At 40.4% G+C, this 26,559-nt stretch overlaps 1 protein-coding gene across 2 annotated transcripts in view; it reads left to right on the forward strand.

The window, feature by feature from the left end:
• The window catches only part of LOC124722341 (mitochondrial tRNA-specific 2-thiouridylase 1), an 85,657-nt gene extending 70,376 nt beyond the window's left edge, over nucleotides 1-15,281 (forward strand). For both annotated transcript variants that reach the window (XM_047247515.1, XM_047247516.1), the window contains one exon: nucleotides 15,105-15,281. In XM_047247515.1, coding sequence (XP_047103471.1) covers nucleotides 15,105-15,200 — 96 coding nt within the window. In that variant the 3' untranslated portion in view covers nucleotides 15,201-15,281. The remainder of the gene's footprint in view (nucleotides 1-15,104) is intronic.
• The last annotated feature ends 11,278 nt before the right edge of the window (nucleotides 15,282-26,559 follow it).

The raw sequence follows: 26,559 nt of genomic DNA on the forward strand, positions 1-26,559 counted from the left end.
AATTTCTTCCAATGATGATAATACTGCGGAACATTCCTTTTTATATTCATTCAACTTTCTGGGCACTACATCCTGTTGCACCATGCATTAAATGTGTGTCTAAACGTTCTTGTAATGAGTAATACTCCTTTGATAATCGATTGTGAACTGTAAACTACGTGGACATATCATGGACAGTTCTGTGTTGTTTTACATGGTAAGACAGCTAACATTGATGTGGCAGATAGTTGTTTGTTATGAAAGATAAACAGTTTACAAAAACATACCTCACACACATTGCTCATGCAACACCTTATAGCTGGTAACACCATTAAGAATAGATGAAGGTAAAACATGTAAGCAGATGAAGATAATTTAATCTGTGAAACAGACCAAGTTGTAAAACAATATGATCAAAAGTTGTAAAACAATATGATCAAGAAATTGCCAGGCAGAGTACAAAAACTTCTTATTTCTGGAACTGGTATATAGAGAAGAACCTTCCTTTAATGAAGAATCTAATTGGAGTCTTTGATGAGAAGAATAGTGCAGTCATGACTGAGGCAGACTTCCTCAAGATAAACTGAAGTTGATGAAAATTACTTACTGTAACAAATCATTTCAATGTGTGTATGATACACCGCTTCCCCACAATTTATTAACCATGCTGAAAATATGATGGGGCCTTGCTGATTTACTGTAAATTATTTGGAAATGTCTCACAAGGGAATGGTCTGATATGTCTTGTTGAAAACTGTCTTAATTTTTTTTGCCACTGTTAGCTATCAATACCTATCATAATTGTTTTCCCTGCTGCTACTTATCACCTCCTGAAATACACATGAATTGCACCTGCCAATATGCACTGGAAGTTACTGAAAAAAAATGAGAAAACTGCTATTTTCTGACTTGGCACCTGTAACTAAGAGATGGAGACACATAGATATAATGATCGACTGTTATTGCGTACGCACTGCTCATGCTCGGAGAATTGCAGCCAGCCAGCATGATGCTCTTTGAAGAGTGAACTTGATCCAAGGCTTGTGTAAAATAGATGCTAGTATTCATTTTTTGCTCTACTTTCTTTTAATTTTTGGTAAATGTTTGAAGCTTCATTCTAACCATACCGATGACTCCAAAAAATATTATGCAATGCAGGTGATGTGATCACTGTGAATGTTTTGCTATTTGCTGTGGATATATGTAACAGACACCAACTGAAGCTATCAACAGAAAATGGGTGAAAATTGTCATGTGTGAAATGGTAGTTAAACTTTTAGATGAATCTTTATATACTGTAGATATACAATTAGGAATGACTGAAGCACCCAGTGTTACGTATTGCAAACTCACTAATGGTGAAGAAACTAAAGATAGTTGTACTCCTAAAGAACTTGTGAGTGGTATTGCCACATTTGATTAACATTCATCTCCAAAAGAAGAATCTGAAATTAAAATTACCATGTCAAACAAAGATAGAGCATTGGGTGAACTAATTTCAAAGTCAAGTCATATGGCATGATTGGTTGGGGGACCCTGAAGGGCAGGTTCAGCCGCCTAATTTGAAGAGTTTTTCCTATCCCTTGTGCACACTGGCACCTTTCCTTTGTGAAAGTCAAGAGTTGTGTGTTTCACTGTATCTGGTAAGTGTAGGTGACTGTAACAGGTGTGTATGGAGTATGGTGTCATGTTTGTGCTAGATTTGTGGGGACTGATGACCTTGCTGTTTGGTCCTCTCCCCCAAACCAACCAACAAACCCAATGCCGGCACATAGCCTACTACTCTCAAATAGCACTGGTGGTGCCCCTGAGCTTAATGTCCCCATGAGACAGACAGATCAACAACAACATTGTTACATGCCCTCACGGTATGAGAAATCTGGAATTTCGTCCAGGACAGTGGCGCAAAGACTGGTGATCAGGGACTTTATGCCACCACCCCTCTTCTCCTTTGCTATAAAGGTAAAGGGGAAGCAGCCAATAGCACATGATGTATCCAGGGAGTTATCCATCCAAGTACTGGCCACAACAGACGTTGCGTAACTGCAATGATCTCACGAGAACCATTGTGTTAGCTGAGGTGAGGCTGCTGGCTCAATTGTAAGGTGACTGTTACAGATGCAAAGAATAATATCATTGGTTTTAGTGAATCTTTTGTGTACATTGCAGAACAGTCTAATTTTGAAAATGAAATGCAGGGTAAAAGAAGGCTTTAATTCAAAGATGAAAAACATATAAGGATAACTGTGTTCATGTCTGCACCCACACATTTATACACAGTAATACCCGTGATTGGTCTGGATGGTTTATTGTTAACTATGTTATTTGTTTACCTTCAAGAATTGACCAGAATCGTTCCACTATGTGTGAAAAGAGCATTGTTCTGCACAGAAAGTTTTGCGGCAGACAGAAAAATGCAAAATAACTATGTTATATTTTTTCATGTACCATGCTTTTTCCCATTTTCTGAAAACAAACACCTTATTCTAGATTCTTGGTTAGGTAATAAAAATTCTGCATCATTATCAGTTGCATTTTAAACTCACAGTGACAAATATGTAAAGATACTGCAGGTTTCATCTAGTACGACGAAAGTACTTCTAACAGCATACTGATAATTTTTGTGTCTGTGAAATGTATTTTACGGAACATTAGAATGGAAAATTGCTATTGACAGATTTATGCAGTGTTCAGACTATCACTGTGATATTCTGAAGTTGAAAGCATTATCACACTATCTTTTTCCTCTCTCCAGGTTAAAAATATGATTAAATATGAAGAACACTCTTCAAAATATGCTGATATTATACAAGACTCAGTCCTAACTATGGCCCAGTTTTCTGTAAAAACATGGAAATATGTCTGCTACTTGCAGAGCTGTCAATTGTCATCCTTTATGTTCGTGCTGTAAATGTGCCACGAATTTCATTTTTGTGTGCATGCAGTTTATACCAATTTGGAAAGAAAGTTATAGATGAAAATTTGTATTTCGCTCCAGATATTTTGTTATCTTTTGACTGCATTCAATTGATGCATCAGTGCTTGCATGACTGACTTCCATTTCGTGTTAACAGCACCTATTTTGTGTATGCATTTTTTTCTAAGTTGACTAACAGTGGGTATATAAAAAAAATCCACAATGCAGGTTTCAACATGGCAAGTTTGTCAGCTTCCTAGACCATCATTCAGAGACAAAACATTACTAGACAGAAATAAAGAACCAAGGACAAAGAAAGATAAGGGGTAAAAGAAGCTACATTGACTCCTATAGCCTAGTAACATTAGCCATTGCATAACATTCAGATATTAGAAACATTTTCTACTGATCTATAGTGACAGGTGGAGCAGTGTGGAGGTGGTGTTAGGAGTGGCATATGAAGCAAAGCATCAAACTAGGCTCTCCTGCAGGTCTGAGGGTTTGAATAGGCCTGAGGTATTCCTGCCTGTTGTAAGAGGTGACTAAAAGGAGTCTGTCACTTTTTGGCCCTATGAGTTCAGGTCCCATTCTATGGTTTGACCTGCCACTTTCAAATCTCTTGTCACAGCATTGCATCTCCACCTCCGATTCAACTATTTGGGTGAGAACACTTTCCGGGGTATGTCATCTTCTTCCGTTGTATCCTGTCCTCTTTTGCCCCCATGACAATATTGTATTTCTCTGCGACCAATATCCAGCACGGTAGCCAGTCCGTTATGTGGGGCTGTCATGTACCCATTTGGTGGTAGCCACCTGACAACACAGGGATCGCACTGCTGATGCATGAGCTGTAAAGTCCCCATGTATGCCAAGGAGTAGATTCCTGCCTTTCTGGGGCATCAGGACTCCCGGCAACGGCCATCATGCCAGTTGGCCTTTGCTTTGGTGGGATGACCCGCAATGAAGCGCACTAAGTCATCTCTTGCTGGTGATCGTACAGCGCCAGCAGTCTCTAAGAAGGGCAAGATTTAATACAATGCCAACTGGTATGACCCTAAATCGTTTCCCTCCCTCGCTACACCATGGGAGGAACGTAGGGATACAGAAGGGAGAGAGCCATATTCACCTCGGGTTTTAGTCTGGAGCAGAACTGATGGGGACTACTTTCTACCTACGAAGCTTCAATTTTTCATTGAACACCTTAGAGGATAATTTTGGAGAAGTGGCAGCCCTGTCCAAGATGCGAAACAGCGCAGTCTTGATTCAAACAGCATCCCAAGCCCAATCCTGAGTGTTACTCGTCTGTGACAAGATGGGTGATATCCGTGTTTCAGTCACTCCCCATAAAAGCCTCAACATGGTCCAGGGGATCATTTTCCATCATGATCTCCTCTTGCAGTCTGACGACGAGCTCCGCGCCAATTTAGAATGGCGGGGTGTTCATTTCAACTAGCGCGCAATCACAGGGGACCCAAAGACAACAGGGTTGCTACCAGTGCCTTCATCTTGGCCTTTGAGGGTGCTTCATTGCCTGAAAACGTCAAGGTGATAGTTTACCACTGTGACATTAAACAATACGTCCCTCCCCCTACGTGGTACTTTAAGTGCTGGAAGTTCGGGCACATGTCTGCCCACTGCACTTCCAGCGCCACATGTCGAGACTGCGGACATCCACTGCACCCAGATACTCCATGTGTGCCTCCTCTCACTTGCATCAACTGTGGAGAGCACCACTCCCCCTGCTTGCTAGACTGCCGACTGCCCAGTGCTCCAAAAGGAACGGAAAATCATGGAGTACAAGACCCTGGACCAGTTGACTTACACAGAGGCTAAATGTAAATTGGAAAGACTAAACCTCATTCTGTTGACATCGACCTGCTGCAGCTACATCACCATTGCCGTCCCAAGTGCCAGTGGTTCCTCACTCCGTGCCACAAACAGTTGACCCTCTGGGCCACCAGAATACATCCGCTCCATTGGTGGTAGGGGGCAAATCTTCCTCCGTTGCTCCCAAAGCACCTACTTCGGGAGCAAGGCCCCTCCAAATGCAGGGGACATCGGTCCCCACCCCCCCTGCCAGAGAAGCAACAGCCTCCTCCAGCTCCTCTCATGTCGAAGGGGTCTATTGGGGCCCTCTCTCCCAAGGTCTCCACTAATGCCATGGCAGACATTTGCCAGTGGCTCAAGGAGCCAACAGCTGCTGGACGAAAAGCTTCATGGTCTTCCTCCGTGCCTGAAGCTGCTTCAGAGGAATCTTCCCAGCAAGCCCCTAAAGAGAAGTGAGAGAGCAAGCAAACTAGGAAGAATGACCCCACACACCACTACTCCCTACCAATTCTGCATCTGAAGATGAGGTGGAGATCTTAGTGTCCCTTGTGGACCTGCATGTCACTGATGCCTCATCCACCATAGAAATGGTTAAAAATACTCAATCAGTGGCAGCAGGTGACCTTGAAGCATAACCTGCCTCCTTGTGTGCGTCATGCCTTCCCAGCCTCACGATAACGTCATCCTCCAGTGGAACTGAGGCGGTTTTTTCCACCACCTGGCTGCGGTGCAGCAGCTATTAAGTTTTACACCTGCTTTCTGCATTGCCCTCCAGGAAACCTGGTTCCAGGCAACGCGGACCCCTGCCCCCTGTGGCTATAGGGGATATTACAAGAACCGTAGTGACTATAACAGAGTGTCAGGTGGAGTTTGTCTATGTCCTGAACTCGATATGCAGTGAACCTGTGCCCCTTCAAACCCCTCTTGAAGCTGTGGCTGTCAGGATAAGGATGGCACAGGAAATAACTGTCTGCAACATGTATCTTCCTCCAGATGGTGCAGTACCCCTTAATGCATTGGCTGCACTGATTGATCAACTCCCTAAACCTTTCCTACTTTTGGGAGATTTTAATACTCATAACCCCTTGTGGGATGGCACCATGCTTACTGGCCAAGGCAGATTTGTCGAAAATTTACTGTCACATCTCGACCTCTGCCTCTTAAATACAGGTGCCCCCACACATTTCAGTGTGGCACATGGCACATATTTGGCCCTTGATCTCTCGGTTTGCAGTCCTGGCCTTCTCCCATCTATCCACTGGAGAGCACATGATGACCTCTGTGGTAGTGACCACTTCCCCATCTTCCTGTCACTCCTCTGGTCTCATGCCCACGGATGCCTGCCCAGATGGGCTTTAAACAAGGCTTTCACCTGTGCTGTCACTGTTGAATCTCCCCCACATGGTAACATTGATGTGGTGGTTGAGCAGGTTACTACAATGATCATTTCTGCGACAGAAAATGCGATCCCTCGTTCTTTAGGGTGCCCCCGGTGAAAGACAGTCCCATGGTGGTCGCCGGAGGTCGCTGAGGCAATTAAGAAGCATCGACAAGCTCTGTAGCGGCATAATTGGCACCCTTCCCTGCAGCACCTCCTAGCCTTTAAACGGCTCCATGCCCGCATTCACCAGCTTACCAAAGGACGGAAACAGGAGTGCTGGGAGAGATACATCTCGACCATTGGGTGCCATATGTCACCTTCCCAAGTCTGGGCAAAGATCAAATGAGTTTCTGGATACCATACCCCAACAGGTGTTCCCGGTGTTAACATAAATGGCATGTTATCTACTGGCACAAACGTGATTGCTGAGCACTTTGCTGAGCACTATGCTTGTGCCTCTGCATTGGAGAATTACCCTCCAGCCTTTCGCACTCTCAAATGGCGGATGGAAGGGAAAGTCCTCTCGTTCACTACATGCCGCAGTGAACCCTTTAATACCCCATTTACAGAGTGGGAGCTCTTCAGTGCCCTTGCACATTGCCCCGACACAGCTCCTGGACCAGACTGGATCCACAGTCAGATGATTAAACATCTCTTGTTTGACTAAAAGTGACACCTCCTCATGATATTCAACTGGATCTGGTGCGATGGCGTCTTTTGATCACAATGGTGAGAGAGCACCATCATTTCACTGCTCAAACCCGGCAAATACCCGCTTGATGTGGATAGCTATTGGCCCATCAGCCTCACCAACATTCTTTGTAAGCTCCTGGAATGTATGGTGTGTTGGTGATTAGGTTGGGTCCTGGAGTCACGTGGCCTACTGGCTCCGTGCCAGGGTGGTTTTCCCCTGGTTAGCTCTATCACTGATGATCTTGTGTCCCTTGATTCTGCCATCTGAACAGACTTTTCCAGATGCCAACACCTTGTTGCCGTCTTTTTTGATTTACGAAAAGTGTATGACACCACCTGGTGACATCGTATCATTGCCATATTATACGAGTGGGGTCTCCAAGGCCTGCTCCTGATTTTTAGCCAGAATTTCCTGTTGGTTTGTACTTTCCATGTTAAAGTTGGTGCCTCCCATAGCCCCCCCTCCCCTCCCCCCCCCCCCCCCCCAATAATCCAGGAGAATGGGGCCACTCAGGGCTCTGTATTGAGTGTATTTCTATTTTTAGTGGCCATTAATGGTCTAGCAGCAGCTCTAGGGCCGTCTGTCTCACCATCTCTGTATGCAGACGACTTCTGCATTTCGTACTTCTCCACCGGTACTGGTGTTGCTGAGCGACACCTACAGTGAGCCATCCACAAGGCGCTGTCATGGGTTCTAGCCCACGGCTTCCAGTTTTTGGCCCAAAGACGTGTGCCGTCCTGGCGGAAGCTGGAGTCCCTCCATTGCGGGTCAGGTGTTCACAACTACTCGCCAGTTATATTGCACATGTTGGTATCTTTCCTGTGCATCCAAATTACCGTGTCCTTTTCCCACCCACGGTGTTTCATCTCCCGCATCGGTGGCCCAGGTCAGGGCTTATAATTGCAGTTCATGCCCGATCCCTTCTATCTGAACTGGAGTCTTTACCTTTCCCATCTATACTCAAGGTCCATTCGCGTACACCTCCATGGCGTACACCTAGGCCGCTGCTTTGCCTGGACCTTTCACATGGCCCAAAGGGCTCAGCTTACCTCGCTGCTCTCTGCTGCCACTTCCTCTCGATTCTTGATATGTTAAGAGACCATGAAGTGGTTTACACCAATGGCCCGATGGTTGATGGTCATGTCGGCTTCGCGTATGTCCATGGAGGACATATTGAACAGCATTCCTTGCCCAGTGGCTGCAGTGTTTTCACTTCATAGCTGGAGGCTATATCTCGTGCTCTTTAGCACATCCGTTCATGCCCTAGGGAGTCGTTTCTTCTGTGTACTGACTCCTTGAGCGGCCTAAAAGCTATTGGCCACTGCTACCCTCGTCATCCTTTGGTATCGACCATCCAGGAACCCATCTATGCCCTGGAACGGTCCAGTTGTTCAGTGGTGTTTGTGTTGACTCCAGGACACATTGGAATCCCAGGAAACAAACTTGCTGACAGGCTGACCAAACAAGCTACACGGAAACCGCTTATGGAGATCAGCATTCCAATAACTGACCTCCGTTCGTTTTTACACCACCAGTTTTTTCGCCTTTGGGAGATGGAATGGCATAGTCTCAGTACGCAAAACAAACTGTGTGCCATTAAGGAGACTACAAATGCGTGCCAGTCCTCCATGCGGGCCTCTTGTAGGGACTCTGTGGTTCTCTGCTGGCTCCACATTGGCCACGTTTGAGCGACCCACGGCTACCTCCTGCACTGTGAAGACAACCCCCCCCCCCCCCCCCCCCCCCTCCTCAGTGCACTGTTCCACTTTGACTGCCCCGCAACGAAATCTTGGGTTACCAGACTCGTTGCCGCTAATTTTATCTGACAATGCCTCATAGGCTGATTTATTCGTCAGGGTGGGTTTTATCATTTGATCTAAGTTTTATCGCATGTCCTTTGTCTCTCTGTGTCCTGCCCCCCTAGTGCTTTTAGGGTGGAGGTTTTAAAGTGTTGCAGAGTGGCTGGCTTCACCTTTTTATTCTGATGATCAGCCAGCCATGGTAATCTGTTTTGTCGTTTTAATCTCTTCTACCTGTTTCTTGTGTTTCTGTGGTTTTCTTGTCCCCTTTTGTCCATTTAAGTTTTTGTTGGACTTCCGTCGTTCTTGTGGTTTTTCCTTTCTCCAATGACCTCGCAGTTTGGTCCCTTCCCCCCTCCTTTAAACCAAGCAAGCATCAAACTAGGATGAATCCATTATTGAAAGGTGAGGTGGCAATGTCAGCCGGCAGTGTGCCCAAGAATAGAAAACATTAGAAAGAAAGCATACTGAGGAGGCTTGACAGAAAAGAAACAAGTAAGAGAGTCAGGAGGAAAGACAGGAGATCTGAGAAAGAAAATGTTGAAAAAAAAATATTGTTGAGGAACAAGAAAAGTAAGCAGAGGACATAAGAGATAAAAGGAGAGAAGTTTAGTCAGGTGGCATTGCTGGCTGCAAGACACCATCGACAGTGTTCACTTGCTCTCATTGAAAAATGAACAATGACCTGATAGCGTGAAAATAAATAAGTGGAAAAGTGTGTTGGTGCAAAAAAATTTGTCAAGACCATCACATTGCAGAAACAGTACTGTCAATACCTGTAAAATCATCATGACATATGTTTAAGACAATGTATTGCAAGTGAATCCTAGTTTCAGCCAGTTTATTATAAATTATAGTATTTTTTCTGTTCTTTGTGTTTCATTGTAACTTAGCTGGTTGATTTTAGGGAAAACCTGTTCCAGAACTTGGCTGTTAATTTTAATCAGAGTATTTAAACCTATAACACATTTAATCAGAGCAAAAAAATTTTTATCCAGTATTACATACTTCTGACTTTTGTGTTATTCATGAGGACTCTACCATTAAATTAAATAAGTTTCAGTTAAATCACTGAATTATCTTTCTCTGTACTTTCCTAGTATCTTCTTTTGTGTAGTGGTACCATAAATTTCAGATACCAAATGATCAGAAATGACACTTCCAATTGAAAATATTACTGTAATGCAGATATTCAAAATATTTTATCATGACATCCTTTTAAATAACACACTCAGATATCTTGCCACACCAAGTTTTACATGCCAAGAGAACCAAGTGTGTTTTATTACTGTAATTCCCCTACTGCAATTGTCTTCATTGTAATTTCTGATTTCTAACAGAGTTGTAGTTTTATTGTAGTTGCATTTGTAATTCCTAATCACAAACAGATTGTGATTCAATCACATGAAAAGTGCTGCTGTATTACTACATTGAAGTTAGCTTATTGCCAATGTGTGTAGCGACAAGAAATGTGCATAGCAGGAAACCATTGACTGCAGCACCAAAGAGCCTCCAACTGAAATGCAACAGTAAGTTTGGTAAATTAGTCAAACAACAGTATACTTAATGAAAGAATTTGTTGTTTCACATGGAACGGCTGTAAGATCATACAGCAAAACAAAAATCCATCTCTAATGACATCATTGTCAGAAATACTTCAAACCCTAATCTTCCCTTTTGAAACAACACCAAAAATGCAGATACTGAAAACACAGAAACTGGTACTGACTTGCTTTTGAGCACTGGACACTGACATTTACTTAGCTTCCGTTCCCCCTCCCCCCCCCCCCCTGCCCCCTCCCCTCTCCTTTAGTGCTGCAGTCAACTTGGAAGACTATTGTCTGACTCATTTGTGGCTCATATGTTGCCTGAACATAATATGAACTTTTTTTTACTGGCTGAGTTGCTGTCATTCATAACACTGATATCTCAGTCCTTGATGTAGACTTGAGAACTGCTTCAACAATATCAATGGGCAGTTTGTAACATCAATCATACGGTCTCAATCTAAAGTCAAGTATCTGTTAAATCTTCCCCAAATGGAAAAATTCTGTGTGTGGTGCTTAATTTGAAAGTTATTAAATCAAGAGTATGTCACCAACTGACTATAGTTTGAGAGCAGGCAAGTTCCAGACTGTACAAAAACTTGTGCAGTATTATGATTATTTATTTTATGGAAATTTTTTAGGACTGTAATTTCAGTTATGCTTTGAGCAAAATGTACATTTTCTACATCTACATCTACATCCATACTCTGCAAGCCACCTGACGGTTCAATTTTATTGAAATTACTCAATTTTTGCGCATGTATAACAAAATGTTCTTTCTGGTCAGGTTAGCATTGTGCTGCAACAGTGACAAAGGACACAATATAGTCTATGGTTATCATTTAATGGGATACTATGACACAAAATAGTGCAAGTAGAAAACCTATTAGCAGTAAAGGGGGACCCCTCATACAATACTAATTGTTTCATTCTCTTCTTAATTTATATCATGAAAATACTGTGTCTATAACTTCAGTAGGACCATAGTTCATTCAGTTTTTCTATCTTTGCCAAAAATTTTACTGTATTATGCCTCTAGTTGCATTACTGCTGATTACTGTTGCTTACCATTATTAAAAAAAGAAACAATTATGAGAGATGTGAAACCAAGAAATTCATTAAGTATTGCATTGCAAAGAATCCAGTTTACAAAAACATTCTTGTATTTTTTGAAATACACCAATCTTGTTGTGTTAAACTTCAGTGATGCATATGTACAGTAGAAGCAGCTACAATGACAATATTATTGTTTAAATTGTGCTATATAGCCCTCATAAACCTCTTAATAACTCAGTATATTGTACTTAAGTACATTTTGATTTTGTATCATTTTTACAAAGTTGAAGGTTCTCCAGACATGTATGATGTACACTAGACAGCATAAAAAGTGGGCCAACCCTGACTTCCAAAGTGTTGGCCACATCTGACGGTAAGCAACCAACATAGCATAGCTGTGTTGCGGGACCTCTACACCGTGTGCACTACAGATGTTTCACTGTACGCAATGGGTAGCACACAAGACTATTAGAGATCACTGCTCTTTATGGCAGTCAGTCCAGATGTAAACCAATATCATCATGCAACAAATAACAGAAAATGCATTATTACAGCTGAGAAAGTACTGAATGCTTGTAAAACTTCTATACAATAAGTGACACTACAGATATCTTATCCCACACATTAAATAACATGATGAGATTTTGTTTGTGATACAAATTTGAACCCAATGTTTACCAAACAAAGCTTACATGTCTGATTGAGACTCGACTAGGCATAAAGAGACACAAAATATTAAGTGTTCACTAGTATCAGTTTGCAAGGCCGAGTGTCCAAACCTGGAAACAAATGATGACATGTTTAGCACTGTAACGGAAACCTCATGAAGCTTATATTGCTCCTGAGATGTAACCGTGAAACGTATGTAATAAAGTGCAACACACGAGTGTGAAACACAATGAAGTAAAGTTTTGGTGATGGGCAGGGAGTAGAACCCAGTATCCATACAAATTTACGAAGCACAGTCAGATGTCAGATATTAAATATCTTCACTAATAGCATGGTATTGGAACGTGAAATGACAATACAAATGATTTTTGCCTAGCAGGCATATGAACCTGGCACCTTTCGCTAGTGCTTATAGGTGCAAATAGACATGAAATATTTGTTTCTTCACCAGTAGCAAAATGTACAAATGTTTGCTAAAGGTAACATGACGAATAATTCTGCGCTGCCTGGGTCTCAAACGCCATGCACATCATCATCGACCTCACACAAAGAGGTGTCAACTATGAAATCCCTTTCACTAATAATTAGGATCACGCTGTTCGTAGAGACCTGGAGGAGTTTGGCATCATGATAAAACAACAAAATGATGGACAGTATAATTTCTAAAGTTTTAAATCCAGAGAAAAATTGGAATTGGTCCTCAAACCCCAGTCCAGTGCCAATATTTTCAAAATCTCAAGGTCACTTAAAATTTAAAAAGTGAAGGTCCTATGACCTGGCATGATGATTGGTTTGTGAACTAAAATAATATCACTAGTGTAAGAAAGCGTACTAGTGACCAAGTTTCCGCAAGCAGCAACTTTCGCCTCTCTCAGAACGGTCATACTGGAAACAATACAACTTGGCTTTCTGACTAGCAATCACTCCGTACCGGGCACATGTGTTTCAACCTGCCTCCACTGCTTTCACCCTTTTATTAAACACAAACAGAACACAATATCTCAAATTTTAGACTTAATTCAATTTTAGACTCCATTTTCTGGTGCATAAGTGATGCTCCTTATAACATCAAAATGAGAAATATTCAAGTTGTCATGGCATGAGCTATACTACAAACTTGAACAAAATAAGACCACAGTTAAATATGCTTACAGCGACATGCCATACAAAGCCGTCACAGAGCATGCTGAAGCATAGTATTATATCATATCCAACATTATATGTTGTTATACTTGCTAATTTGAGTGCAGAAAAGTCCGCTGGAGTCATAGGCTATGTGCCCAATGCGTCACAATTACATGGGCGGACATCGATCTGTATCAAGCAGCCGCTGGCTAATGTGCTGAAATTGGTCTTATCATGAAAGACACCTATGATCCCTATCACAAAGATGTTTCTGCAATATTTTTCTATTACTGGATGGTTAGGAAATGAACAAAATTGTGTCTAATCTTCTGTCAGACTGATGCTCTTAGCAGACAGATGGAATACGGCCAAAAAAGGAAAGGAAAATGATGGGTTTGATATCGCAGCTTTGTGGTCGCACTGCATGACGTTGACTTTTAGACCATGAATAGGTTATTCACAACAGCTCAAGTGGAAGTCAACACCTCTCGTACCATGTGCTGCATACCCCATTATGACAAAAAATATGATGCTAACACGCGCGAAATTTGGTGGTTGGTTGAACTGAGAATTCCTTGTAATGGCTAAGGTGTGGGTTCAGTTCCCGCTGGAGGTAACAGTTTTAACAGCCACAAACATACCCTCTTCACCTCCAGTAATGCCAAATAAGAAACACAGGACTGTGTCGTGGTTCCAATTTAACATTAAACATGTCCATTTGATACGGACTGGAACAGAGTTGGATTAGTTTTGGCTATCAGAGGCGGAAGTCGCTGCTTGCAGAAACTCGGTCTCTAGTAAGCTTTCTTACACTAGTGGTATTATTTTAGTTCACAAACCAATCATCATGCCAGGTCATAGGACCTTCACCTTTTAAATTTTAAGTGACCTTGAGATTTTGAAAATATTATCACTGGACAGGGATTAGAGGTCCAATTCCAATTTTTTCTCTGGATTTAAACCTTTAGAGATGATACTGTCTTATCGTTTAGTTGTTTCATCATGATGCCAAACTCCTCTAGGTCTCTATGAACAGCGTGATCCTAATTATTAGTGAAAGAGAATTTCATAGTTGACACCTTTTTGTGTGGGGTCACCGATGATGATATGAGTGGCATGGGAGTCCCAGACAGCACAGTATTATTCGTAGCATTACCTCGAACCAAACATTTGCACATTTTGCTACTGGTGAAGAAACAATAAATATTTCATATCTATTTGCACCTACAAGCACTCGCGGAAGGTGCCAGGTTCAAATGCCTGCTAGTCAGAAATAATTTGTGTTGTCATTTCAGGTTCCAATTTCATGTTGTTGGTGAAGATATTTAATATCTGACATCTGATTTTGCTTCGTTAACAATTTGTATGGGTACTGGGTTCTACACCCTGCCCATCACCAAAGCTTTTCTTCATTATGTTTCACACTAATGTGTTGCACTTTATTACATACTTTTCATGGTTACTTCTCAGGAGCAATATAAGCTTCATAGGGTTTCTGGTACAATGCTAAACATGTCATCATTTATTTCCAGGTTTCGACACTCGGCCTTGCAAACTGATGCTGGTGAACCTTCAATATTTTGTGTCTCTTTATGCCTAGTCAAGTCTCAATCAGACACGTAAGCGTTGTTTGGTAAACATTGGGTTCAAATTTGTATCACAAACAAAAACTCGTCATGTTATTTAATGAGTGGGATAAGATTTCTGTAGTGTCACTTATTGTATGGAAGTTTAATTTACAAGCATTCAGGACTGTCTCTTCTCTAATAACACGTTTTCTAGCATTTGTTTACATCTGGACTGACTGCCATAATGAGCAGTGTTCTCTGGTAGTCTAGTGTGTATAGTCTAGTGTGTATAATCAGACTGCACCCCACAGGGTTTCGGCATTTGGAGAACCTGTGACACAGCTATGTATGTTATATTGGTTGCATTCAGCAGTGGCCCACTTTTTTTGCTGTTAAGTGTAGCAAGTGTTTTTGCTGCTCCCCTTTACCTTTGATAGTTTTTAAATATGTTTTGCCACCCACATACTTTTGTTTTAACTGTTATGGCATTTGCAATTTCTGTGTTATGTAGCACCTAATATCAAATCTTAATTTTGTTTCAGTATGCTGTGTTTTACACCAATCAGGAATGCTTGGGCAGTGCAAGAATTCATAATGTAGCCTGTTCTCTGCAGGCTTTGAAGAAACTGAAATGTTAATACTTGGGTGTTTGTGTGTTAATAATGTTGAAACTTGGAGACAATTAAATTTTTGTTGCAAATAAATATTTTTATTTTATATTAATGACTTAAAATATGTTACTTCCACATGCAGGCCAATTTAATATTGTGGGGTGAAGGACAATCTGGTTTATTGTTAGGTAATTAGGAGTTGAGGAAGATGTACAGAGCATTCCCATAGGCACAAGCAGCATAAACCAAATAAATTGTATGAAGCATTTTATTTTGAAGTAAGTTACAAATAAGTGTAGAAGTTTTGCATGTCGACTTTCCAGATCTTGCACTCAGTCAGTGACTGTCAGCATTTTACAGACAATTATTTAATCTCCATCACACCATTTGACATCAGTGAAGACTACTCTGCTGATTTTTCATGCTGTCACCAGACTAATGTACCAAATTCATCTATTTGGTTGCCAGTCAAAGCTAGTACTTGACACTGAAAGCAGGTTATTTTACACACGCTCAATAAAAGTACAAAAGATACTGAATTGCATCCTGAATGTAAAGCACATCTATTTGTAGAGAACAGCAAAGTTACCACAATAATACAGTGTTGATTGACAAGAAAAGTCATAGAATTTTTCAGAACTCTTAAGTACACAATAACAAATATTGGCAGGAGATGGAGATCAAAATTCATATCTCTAAGTCACCAGCCACCAACTAAATGCAACAACATGTTGTATAGGACAGACAAGCAGTGACAGTGTTGAGGAAGTGGGCATATTATACAATTAACAGTGAGTTACACGTGTTTGAAAGTGGTTAACAGGAAATATATGAGTATTATGAAAGCTACTGCTTACATGTACTAGAAATGAATTCAGGTGAAGCAGCCAATATACCAATCTTTATGCCTTGTCTAAAGATTTTTTTCAGACAGATTACAGTGAATGGTCTGCAAAAATGAGGAACAGTATTAAAGTCATATTTATAAGGAGTTTCCAGACTTGCTGCTGTGTAATATTAATGTTTATTTCTCTCCCTTTCACTACAGATCTATTTCAGCTATTATTGAATTAATTACTTTTGAATGCATTATGGGAACAGCAGTGATCAATGTCTTATAAATAATTACTATTAAAAACAGTCTTGACCACAATTTATTTAATACGGTGACCGGTTTCGACCACTACTGTGGTCATCTTCAGACCTATAAGTTGTATACAAAGCTCTAATTAGGGGGCTACATACATTAAACAGAATACATAAAGTTATAAAGCTATAAAACGTTGAATTACCATTGAGTAGGAACCTCTTTGTTGGAGAATCACTACTGGAGAAACCAGTGCACGTCTTACTATATATAATGGAGGCTCCACCCACTTCTGACTGCATGATGTCATTATTAACCAATGAGTTATAAGTCGAATTACAAATTTAAAATTTCTTAGTTAAAAGAACATTTCAAGAATTAGAAATAAATACACACTAAACTTAGCTTATTAAACAGCTATTGTCAATTAAGAAGCGTTAAAAATATTTAAATATGTAGGAAAATGAACTTCGGTTTGGCAGTAGATGGGTTGCCCCCTCGAGGCCTGTCAGTGAACCATTTGGAACCACTGGTTGCTATGGTGAAGTTAGACGCCGTTGCAAAGATGATGCAGCAGGCTTTCTTCACTGGAGTTGTTGTACAGTCGATAGTCGAACTAGTGGTTGCCATGGTGAGGACAAGCACTAGTGCAAAGATGTGGCAGCAGGATTCTTTCCAACGAAGTTGTTGCGAAGTAGAATGGCAAAGACTGTGGCGTCAGACGATGTATTATTCAGTAGCAACTTGTCTTTATTGAAACGAAAAGAGTAAGCTACAATAATCTGTAGCTAACATGTATACTACATGCTGCCCAAATATGATACGAAGTAGTTGTCCGTATATATGAAATATTATCTATGAAGTTGATATGTAGATTACATGAGCCTTTTTTTGATGCATTGCTATTCCTCTGTTTATATGCCAGTCATATAAGCAAATAAAAACGAAAGACTTTAAAATTATAAAATTATGAACCAGTGTCAAAAATAAAACGATGCGAATTAGCAATATGCAGTCTAAAAGCATAAAAGCAAAAATTCTAAAACATATAGTCAATCATAAAATAATGTTTGGTAAAAGACAATTACAATGTGAAGCTAAAATATTTGATAAAAGTCTTTATAGTTAATATATATATATATAAATATATATATTATTTAACCTTTTAAAACAAAGAACAGAAGAGTAAACATTCTAAAGCAGATCATCGAAAAGCTCAAAGAAATGTTTGTCTTTGAACTGAAGTTGTTCGTTTAAAACAGATAATGGATTACTTTTGTGAAGTGAAAAAATTTCAATTTCTTCTAAGGTATTTAGCAGTGGTCCTTTTGGCACAGTATGTAATATTTTCAAATTGCTAGAAATGCAACCTTCAGAATGATTGTATCCATCAAGATGTTGACCAAATATTGATTTTATGCGTGCAGTACCAGTAGTATGTTCTTTGAAACGTGTTAAAAAGTTACGGCCAGTTTGGCCAATATACTGTTTCTCACAGTCATTACATATTATTTTATAAACGCCTGACTTTTGATATCTATTTGAGTCTCCAATTGTGTGTTTCAGTTTCATCTGTAGGGGGTTATTAGTTTTAAATGCTATTGTCACGCTTGTGTTCTTAAATAATTTATTTATTTTATCTGAGATAGGTACCATATATGTCATTTGTGTAAATCTCTTCTTGGAATTTATAACAGTGTCATTTTTTTCTTTTAATTTTTGATATAACAGATCAACCTGAAGGGAATTATAATTGTTAGCAACTGCTATCTGTTTTAATGTATCAATTTCCTTTTGGATTGCGTCATGTTGGAGGGGTAATTTCAGTACCCTATGTATCATAGTTTTAAAAAATGCCATTTTGTATCTTAATGGATGGCATGATGTAGCATTTATTATTATGTCGCTTGATGTGGGTTTTCTATAAATAGAAATATTATGGAAAACATAATATTATGGAAAACATAATATTTCTATTTATAGAAAACCCACATCAAGCGACATAATAATAAATGCTACATCATGCCATCCATTAAGATACAAAATGGCATTTTTTAAAACTATGATACATAGGGTACTGAAATTACCCCTCCAACATGACGCAATCCAAAAGGAAATTGATACATTAAAACAGATAGCAGTTGCTAACAATTATAATTCCCTTCAGGTTGATCTGTTATATCAAAAATTAAAAGAAAAAAATGACACTGTTATAAATTCCAAGAAGAGATTTACACAAATGACATATATGGTACCTATCTCAGATAAAATAAATAAATTATTTAAGAACACAAGCGTGACAATAGCATTTAAAACTAATAACCCCCTACAGATGAAACTGAAACACACAATTGGAGACTCAAATAGATATCAAAAGTCAGGCGTTTATAAAATAATATGTAATGACTGTGAGAAACAGTATATTGGCCAAACTGGCCGTAACTTTTTAACACGTTTCAAAGAACATACTACTGGTACTGCACGCATAAAATCAATATTTGGTCAACATCTTGATGGATACAATCATTCTGAAGGTTGCATTTCTAGCAATTTGAAAATATTACATACTGTGCCAAAAGGACCACTGCTAAATACCTTAGAAGAAATTGAAATTTTTTCACTTCACAAAAGTAATCCATTATCTGTTTTAAACGAACAACTTCAGTTCAAAGACAAACATTTCTTTGAGCTTTTCGATGATCTGCTTTAGAATGTTTACTCTTCTGTTCTTTGTTTTAAAAGGTTAAATAATATATATATTTATATATATATATATTAACTATAAAGACTTTTATCAAATATTTTAGCTTCACATTGTAATTGTCTTTTACCAAACATTATTTTATGATTGACTATATGTTTTAGAATTTTTGCTTTTATGCTTTTAGACTGCATATTGCTAATTCGCATCGTTTTATTTTTGACACTGGTTCATAATTTTATAATTTTAAAGTCTTTCGTTTTTATTTGCTTATATGACTGGCATATAAACAGAGGAATAGCAATGCATCAAAAAAAGGCTCATGTAATCTTCATATCAACTTCATAGATAATATTTCATATATACGGACAACTACTTCGTATCATATTTGGGCAGCATGTAGTATACATGTTAGCTACAGATTATTGTAGCTTACTCTTTTCGTTTCAATAAAGACAAGTTGCTACTGAATAATACATCGTCTGACGCCACAGTCTTTGCCATTCTACTTCGCAACAACTTCGTTGGAAAGAATCCTGCTGCCACATCTTTGCACTGGTGTTTGTCCTCACCATGGCAACCACTAGTTCGACTATCGACTGTACAACAACTTCAGTGAAGAAAGCCTGCTGCATCATCTTTGCAACGGCGTCTAACTTCACCATAGCAACCAGTGGTTCCAAATGGTTCACTGACAGGCCTCGAGGGGGCAACCCATCTACTGCCAAACCGAAGTTCATTTTCCTACATATTTAAATATTTTTAACGCTTCTTAATTGACAATAGCTGTTTGATAAGCTAAGTTTAGTGTGTATTTATTTCTAATTCTTGAAATGTTCTTTTAACTAAGAAATTTTAAATTTGTAACTCGACTTATAACTCATTGGTTAATAATGACATCATGCAGTCAGAAGTGGGTGGAGCCTCCATTATATATAGTAAGACGTGCACTGGTTTCTCCAGTAGTGATTCTCCAACAAAGAGGTTCCTACTCAATGGTAATTCAACGTTTTATAGCTTTATAACTTTATGTATTCTGTTTAATGTATGTAGCCCTCTAATTAGAGCTTTGTATACAACTTATAGGTCTGAAGATGACCACAGTAGTGGTCGAAACCGGTCACCTTATTAAATAAATTGTGGTCAAGACTGTTTTTAATAGTAATTATTATTGAATGACCTGTGGCACAATGTGGGTTACATTATTTTCATTATGCATTTTTATTTTACAGTAGAACGTTGAGTATGGATTGCTACTTCTGTGTATATTGTCTAAGATTGACTGAGGTGCATATAACATCGTTGGTAAGTGTATTTTGACTCTCATTCTACATGGTCCGAATTGGTAGAGCAGTTTCCCGCAAAAGGCAAGTCTTGGTCCGGCGCACAGTTTTAATCTGTCAGGAAGTTTCAGATTGATAATGGCAGGAGACCTGCAAGTTGTGGTTTACTAAATTGTGGAAGACTTTGGTTCAGTAACTGAGATTTTCTTTTGCACAGTGCGAAGTTTACCATGAACAGGCACTGCATCAGAGTAGCTCAAGTGAGAGACAACACTTCCTGATAAACTTACACATCCTACAGTGTTTGCAGCTTGTATAGATGGCTGTTATGTGATTTTATTCCAGTGATTACAAAAGAATGTTGAACGTATGCAGTGGGTAGCTGCGGCAGTTGGTTAATGGTGATTCGAATGAGTAAGAAATGAATCTGTTGAACAGACTAATCCATTTCAGGGAACCAGGAAGTCAGTATTCTCATCGTGTGGCACAACTCTGCTATTACAAAATCATGATGCAGCCATATGTGAAGTTCAGTGGTCTGGGTGCTTGATGCTAGGGTTTTATACATAGGTCCAGGGTTTGATTCCCATTTTGGACCAAAGTTCTTAATAGACACTAGTAGAGCCTGTTTACCCCTGGTTATGCCAAATGAAGAACATACAATTCCACCATGGCTCCAGACTCACATTATACATTATGTCCCTTCACTAGCAACTAGGGGTTAGGTTGGGTCATGATAGAGGAATAAGTGGCAAAGCCTGAGGTGTTGAATACATTTGTTCTGATTCAGGACTTGAAGCCGGATCTTCTCTCTAATGGATTTTATCCCTTCCTTACAACACAGTGCCATCGATTAGTTATTTGCTCAAGATTCCAAACTCATCAATTTCTCCATGTAATGTGCATGTCACTATTAAAATCCTGGCTTGACACAAAAATTTACATAATGTTCTTTCAGGCTTTAGAATGAGCACAACTAAGTGTTGCTGGAAATTTATTTCGATTGTTAATATCTCTTCATAATTGTCAGTAACAATATATATTACAGTTTCGACTCCCAGAAATACACAGAGCTTTTCGTCATTTCATTTCAAGTTCAAACTTATCACTCCTAGCTAATGGTGACAACAAATTTGATAGCTAAAATATCTTCATGCATAGTCAGTGACAATATGTGTGGCATTTGATTTCCAGTCATCATTGTGCTCTTTGTCATGTCACATCTAGTTCAGACTTGGCCACCTCTTGCTATTGGTGAAAGAAACCTATATTTAATGTTTGTTTGTGGCTAGAAAACAATGGCGCTAAGTGGTGGGTTCGAATCTTGAGGAGGCAGAAATTATTTGTTTTTCTCGTAATTGCAGTTTCAGACATCTTGTTATTGTTCAGAAAATTCTATATCTGGCACTTAATAGCCCTTACATAACAATGGGATGAGGTGCTGGGTTCATATCCCTGTCCAACACACAAATTAAGTAATTTCAGGTTTTTTACTTGGGAATGAAACCATATTTAACATATTTTATGGTTAGTTAACAGGAACAACAGTTTCTGGATAGGAGTCCCAGTCCAGTTAAAATTTTTTTTGTCATGTAATTTCAAGTTCAGATTTGCTAGTTGATACTGGCTAAAATGTGTTAAATCACATCTCTTTATTATAGTCAGCAATAACAATCAGTGCTGTGGTCAAGTCTCAATCAGGCACTAACATTTTGCTTAGTCAGTATTGGATTGCAAACCATGTCCACATTAAAGCAGTGTGTCACGTCACTTAAAATTCAAACACATGCACAGCTAGCAGCTCATCAATTCATTTTTAATCTCACTGTGTGGTAGGCAACATGTGTAATAGGTGGTCTTTGAGCAGGTTTTAGATCAACATGCTATCATAAATATAATGAAATTACTAGTGATACGTTGTTGATGGTAATGTTTCGACAGACCACTTGATGCTGTTAGTCACGATTTTTGTAACCAGTTAGTTACTTAACAGTTTATGCAGAAGCACTTGCTTAGTGAATGAAGGTTAATAGGTGATTGGAACACCTTTTGAGAGCAAGAATACTTTGGATTGTCATAGAGATTTGGAAGTCCAGATAAAATTTAGTTTTACGTAAGGATTATGAACTATTTATGTAGGAATATCAGCAATGTAGTGAAAAACAGATTGCTACTTACCATAAAGAAGACACATCAAGTTGCACACAGGCACAACACACAAAGCTTTCAGCCACAGCCTTCATCAGTATAAAACACACACACACACACACACACACACACACACACACATGGCTACTGAACTAGCTGCTGAAGGCAGTTTTTGGATAATGTGCTCAAAAGTACATTGCAAGACTGTCTCTCTACACCCCCTGCAATGAAGCCATAGATGTCTCTCTACAATGAGTAGGCTAAAGGCGTCTCTGACTAGTATTGCATGATCTGGGCATTTACACGCTACTGACCAGACTTCTTTTGAATGGCTCTAGAATCATCACAGCGAAGTCGAGTGGCTGGTAAAAACATCCAGTAATTATCTTGGTTTTACCTAGACCTTTTATACGTGACCAGATAACCTCATTGTCACACGCAATTTTGACCTCAATAGTGACAATATTTTTGTCACCTCAGTGAACACTCCCTTTCCGATGATATCTAATCTGTCTTTCCGACATATGTTGCATCATTTGCTAAATATCTCAGAGCTTTCCACTTCGGGTTTCAGCCTGCTCTTACTCCCAAGAATAATTTGAGCACCAGAACTCTCCTGGAGGGCAGTATATTAGGGCACTTTGTTATGAATACTTCGATAATTTACTGATAAATTTTGACAGTCGAAGCGTTTTTACGCTGAACACGGTCTGATTTCGCTATCTGCTTATCGGAGTACCTCAAACTACCGACTAGCCTAAAAAAAAAAAACCATGTTCTTTCCACAGGTACTTTGCTACCAAAGTAGTTGCTTCCTTTGTGTAGTGCACCCCAGACCTATCAAGGAGAGCCGTACAATTCCTCACCTGATAACAAGGGTCCATAAATCTGCAGCCAACACTGTCACAGAATCGACAAAGCCTCCAATTGGTTCCAAGCCAAAGGACCCCCATCAACTCTGAGAACGTGGTTGCAAATTGCGAGCTCTTCTTGCACTCTGCACACGAGGTCAGCTGCCTTCACCATCTATGCCAGCTGCCTGAATGAACTGAGGATGGTCTCAGAACCCATGTGACAGGCATTGTTGGTGCTGATGTTAGCCACAACTTGCAGACGACTGCATCCTGCATGCTTGATAGCGGCAGGTGAGGTCTCCTCCACATCTCGGATAAGGCTGGCAGACCTTGCACTTTGGGTTTCTTTCCAGCCCTCAGTGCTATCTTCCTAAGGGGCTCCATAACACTCTATAACGTTTGAGTTCCCAATATCTAGCAAACCCCTGCCCGTGTGTGCCTGCTTAGACCCTGCTGAAGGAACAGCCACCTGTTCACTCGCAGGGCGAACAGATGAGGCCAGATGGCCAGCCTCCACATTGGCTCTCTGCCTCAGGTGATGCGAATGCATTACTATCTGCCATTGACCATACTGTGAGAGCGTATCCACCATGTGAGGTACACTAGGAGGTTCCTCGGCAGCAGAGCATGTGGGCGAAACAAGTGACACCTGAAGTGTCCCATACGACATGTCAGACTCTCCGTCACTGCCAAGCCCTTAGGCAGCAGCCTGAAGGTGGCTGATCGCAACCATAAGTGCATTCAGTTGTTCGTAAACTTTGGTCAGCTTCTCCTGCCTCTGCACACAGCATGCACATATCCTACCTTTGATATCAAGATTAACTGAAGAACTAAACTATAAAAACAGACAGGTACCTAGATATGTAACTTTCTACCCGCCTGACTTGTCACCAATAGACGCTGATGCCTTAATGAGCTGTGTAGCTGGCTGTTCAGAAGAAATGAAAACTTTGCTATGGACTGCTTGAATTTCCACTCACAGTTTAATATGCAAGATTAGACCTCTTAAACAGAAAAACGTGAGAAATTTGAGAAATATACCACTAGGAAAACACAGCAAAGGGTAAATTCGTAACTTGCCGTTGTGGGGATGTGAACAGGTGACAGCTGATGGCCTGAATGGCTCACTATTCGAACGGACGCTTGTCTTCAAAACGAAGCAAATGAGCAGCTGCTGCGCTAAAGACTGAATGAATTTACACTTGCAAAACAAGGGCACATTCCACGTGCCTGCGGACATTTTCGAACGTTCCTACAAAATCACTGAATGTGGCCCAATGAACCATGTCTGTAACATATAACCTCCATATTAAAAAATGCTCACTTCTCTGTTGGTCTAGTCACCAGGTCAGTTCCAGACAAAGCTGCTGCAGTTACTACTGTTTCATCCAAGGCGTTTTGGAATTGTATGTACACTTTTCATGATATCTCAGCTGGCAGACTCCATAGAAACACATCAAGAGCCCATTGTGCTGCTTCTTGCAGAACGGCCCTGTTGGCACGATCATCAGCCATCAATTTGTATGTATTAATACTTATTTTCTTGTTTTTACACTATACCATTAAATTGTTCCTGACAATACATAGATGTATTATTTAGTCTGTAACGACCTACTAACCCTTCCTGAAGGTCTGTGAAGGACTGCGCATCCTGCAACTTCTCCCCCCCCCCTCCCCCCAAGTGTTCAAAAAAACTCAAGTAAAATAGAATGGAAAGGAAAAACACAGCCTACAGGCCCAAAAACAACTTTAAGTCGGAACTTACTTGAAAACTTGTGCTCATTGTCACTTCTGCTGCAACCTTGTCATTTCTGGCGTTTATTGGTCCACTATTACAGCCAGCCTCCAACACTTGTCCTGACATGAAGAGTAATGGGGTCTTACTTTGCGAAGGTGTGGGTGAGTGCTTCTCTGCTGGAGGGGGTGGAGCTGCAGACGATGTAAGCAATCATTCTGTTACAAAAACTCTTTGTTAACTGTCATAAATGAATGTAGGATAGTGCATCTGCAGCACGCAGACAAAGGTGGCTGGCAGTGATGTTTCAGGCAGTAGCCAGCACAAGGTAGGAGGACCTAACGGGACTAACTGGATGGTGAACACGGAACTGCAACTCGCAGAGCGGTGGCGGGAGGTGGCCGGCGTGGAGGTGACTAGAACTTGTTTGCAGCCACCCATGGAGGAGGCGTTAGGTGGCTGATGGCCCATGCTCAGGCAGACTGCAGTTGGTAGTACATGGACCTGGAGATGGAACATGAAGCTGCATCATAGTATGGTGATGACTGGCATGGGCTGTACACCACAGCAGGGCCCAGCTGTGCCAAATGATAATGACTGGGACCTGTGGACTGAAATAAAACCACTAACAAGGGCTAAGTCTGACAAAGAGCCATGTTTCTGTGTCGATTGGAAGCCTATGGAACAGAGACCAATGGCTTGGTTCTGGCTGTTGTCATTGGATAGTTGTTAAGGAAGGAAGAAGGAAGATTGGGTTTAATGTCCCTTCAGCATCGAGGTCATTAGGGATGGAGCACAAGCTCAGATTGTGTCAAGGATGGGGAAGGAAATCGACCATGCCCTTTCAAAGCAACCATCCCGGTATATCCCTGGAGCGATTTAGGGAAATCATGGAAAACCTAAATCTGTATGGCCGGACATGTGTTTGAACTGTCGTCGTCTCGAATGCGAGTCCAGTGTGGTAACCAATGCGCCACCTTGTTCTGTAGGCAGTTGGTCCTCTCCCAGCTTATCGGCACACAAGTGCAGCAGTATGGAAGTGGTGGCGTCTGCTGAATTGTGGTATCAGCGGGGGCGATGTCCAGTTAGCAGACTGGGCTTCTCTCTGTGCCACTACAGTTCTACACCACTACATAGCAGTATGTCCATAGGTCCAGTAATCAAAAAGAAGGGATCACAGTAGTGGTTAAGTAGAGGTAACACAGAAAAAGTGACAGGGATACTAGGCTATAGAGTAAACACCAAACAAGATATCAGCCTATGGACAATGCGAGAATATCCAGAGGACTAGGATGCAGGAACAACAGGACGACATATCAGTTAGTTCTTTCCTAATGTGCAGGAGAAACTTCAAATGAAGTACGTTCTACCACTGAAATGTACGATCCAGTTTCTTAACAGGACACAAGTATTACCCCAAGTATCTAAACAGAATAGGATGTCGACTTATTGGTGACTGTGACTACAGATATTTGGAAAGTCAGATCATGTTATTGAGCACTGTGTTAATCTTAGCAATGTCACCCAATATGAAAGAGTTGAAACAGGTCTTGGAATAGTACACATCATATGAAACTA

This window comes from Schistocerca piceifrons, chromosome X (genome assembly GCF_021461385.2).
Source record: "Schistocerca piceifrons isolate TAMUIC-IGC-003096 chromosome X, iqSchPice1.1, whole genome shotgun sequence".
NCBI classification, from domain to species: Eukaryota; Metazoa; Arthropoda; class Insecta; order Orthoptera; family Acrididae; genus Schistocerca; species Schistocerca piceifrons.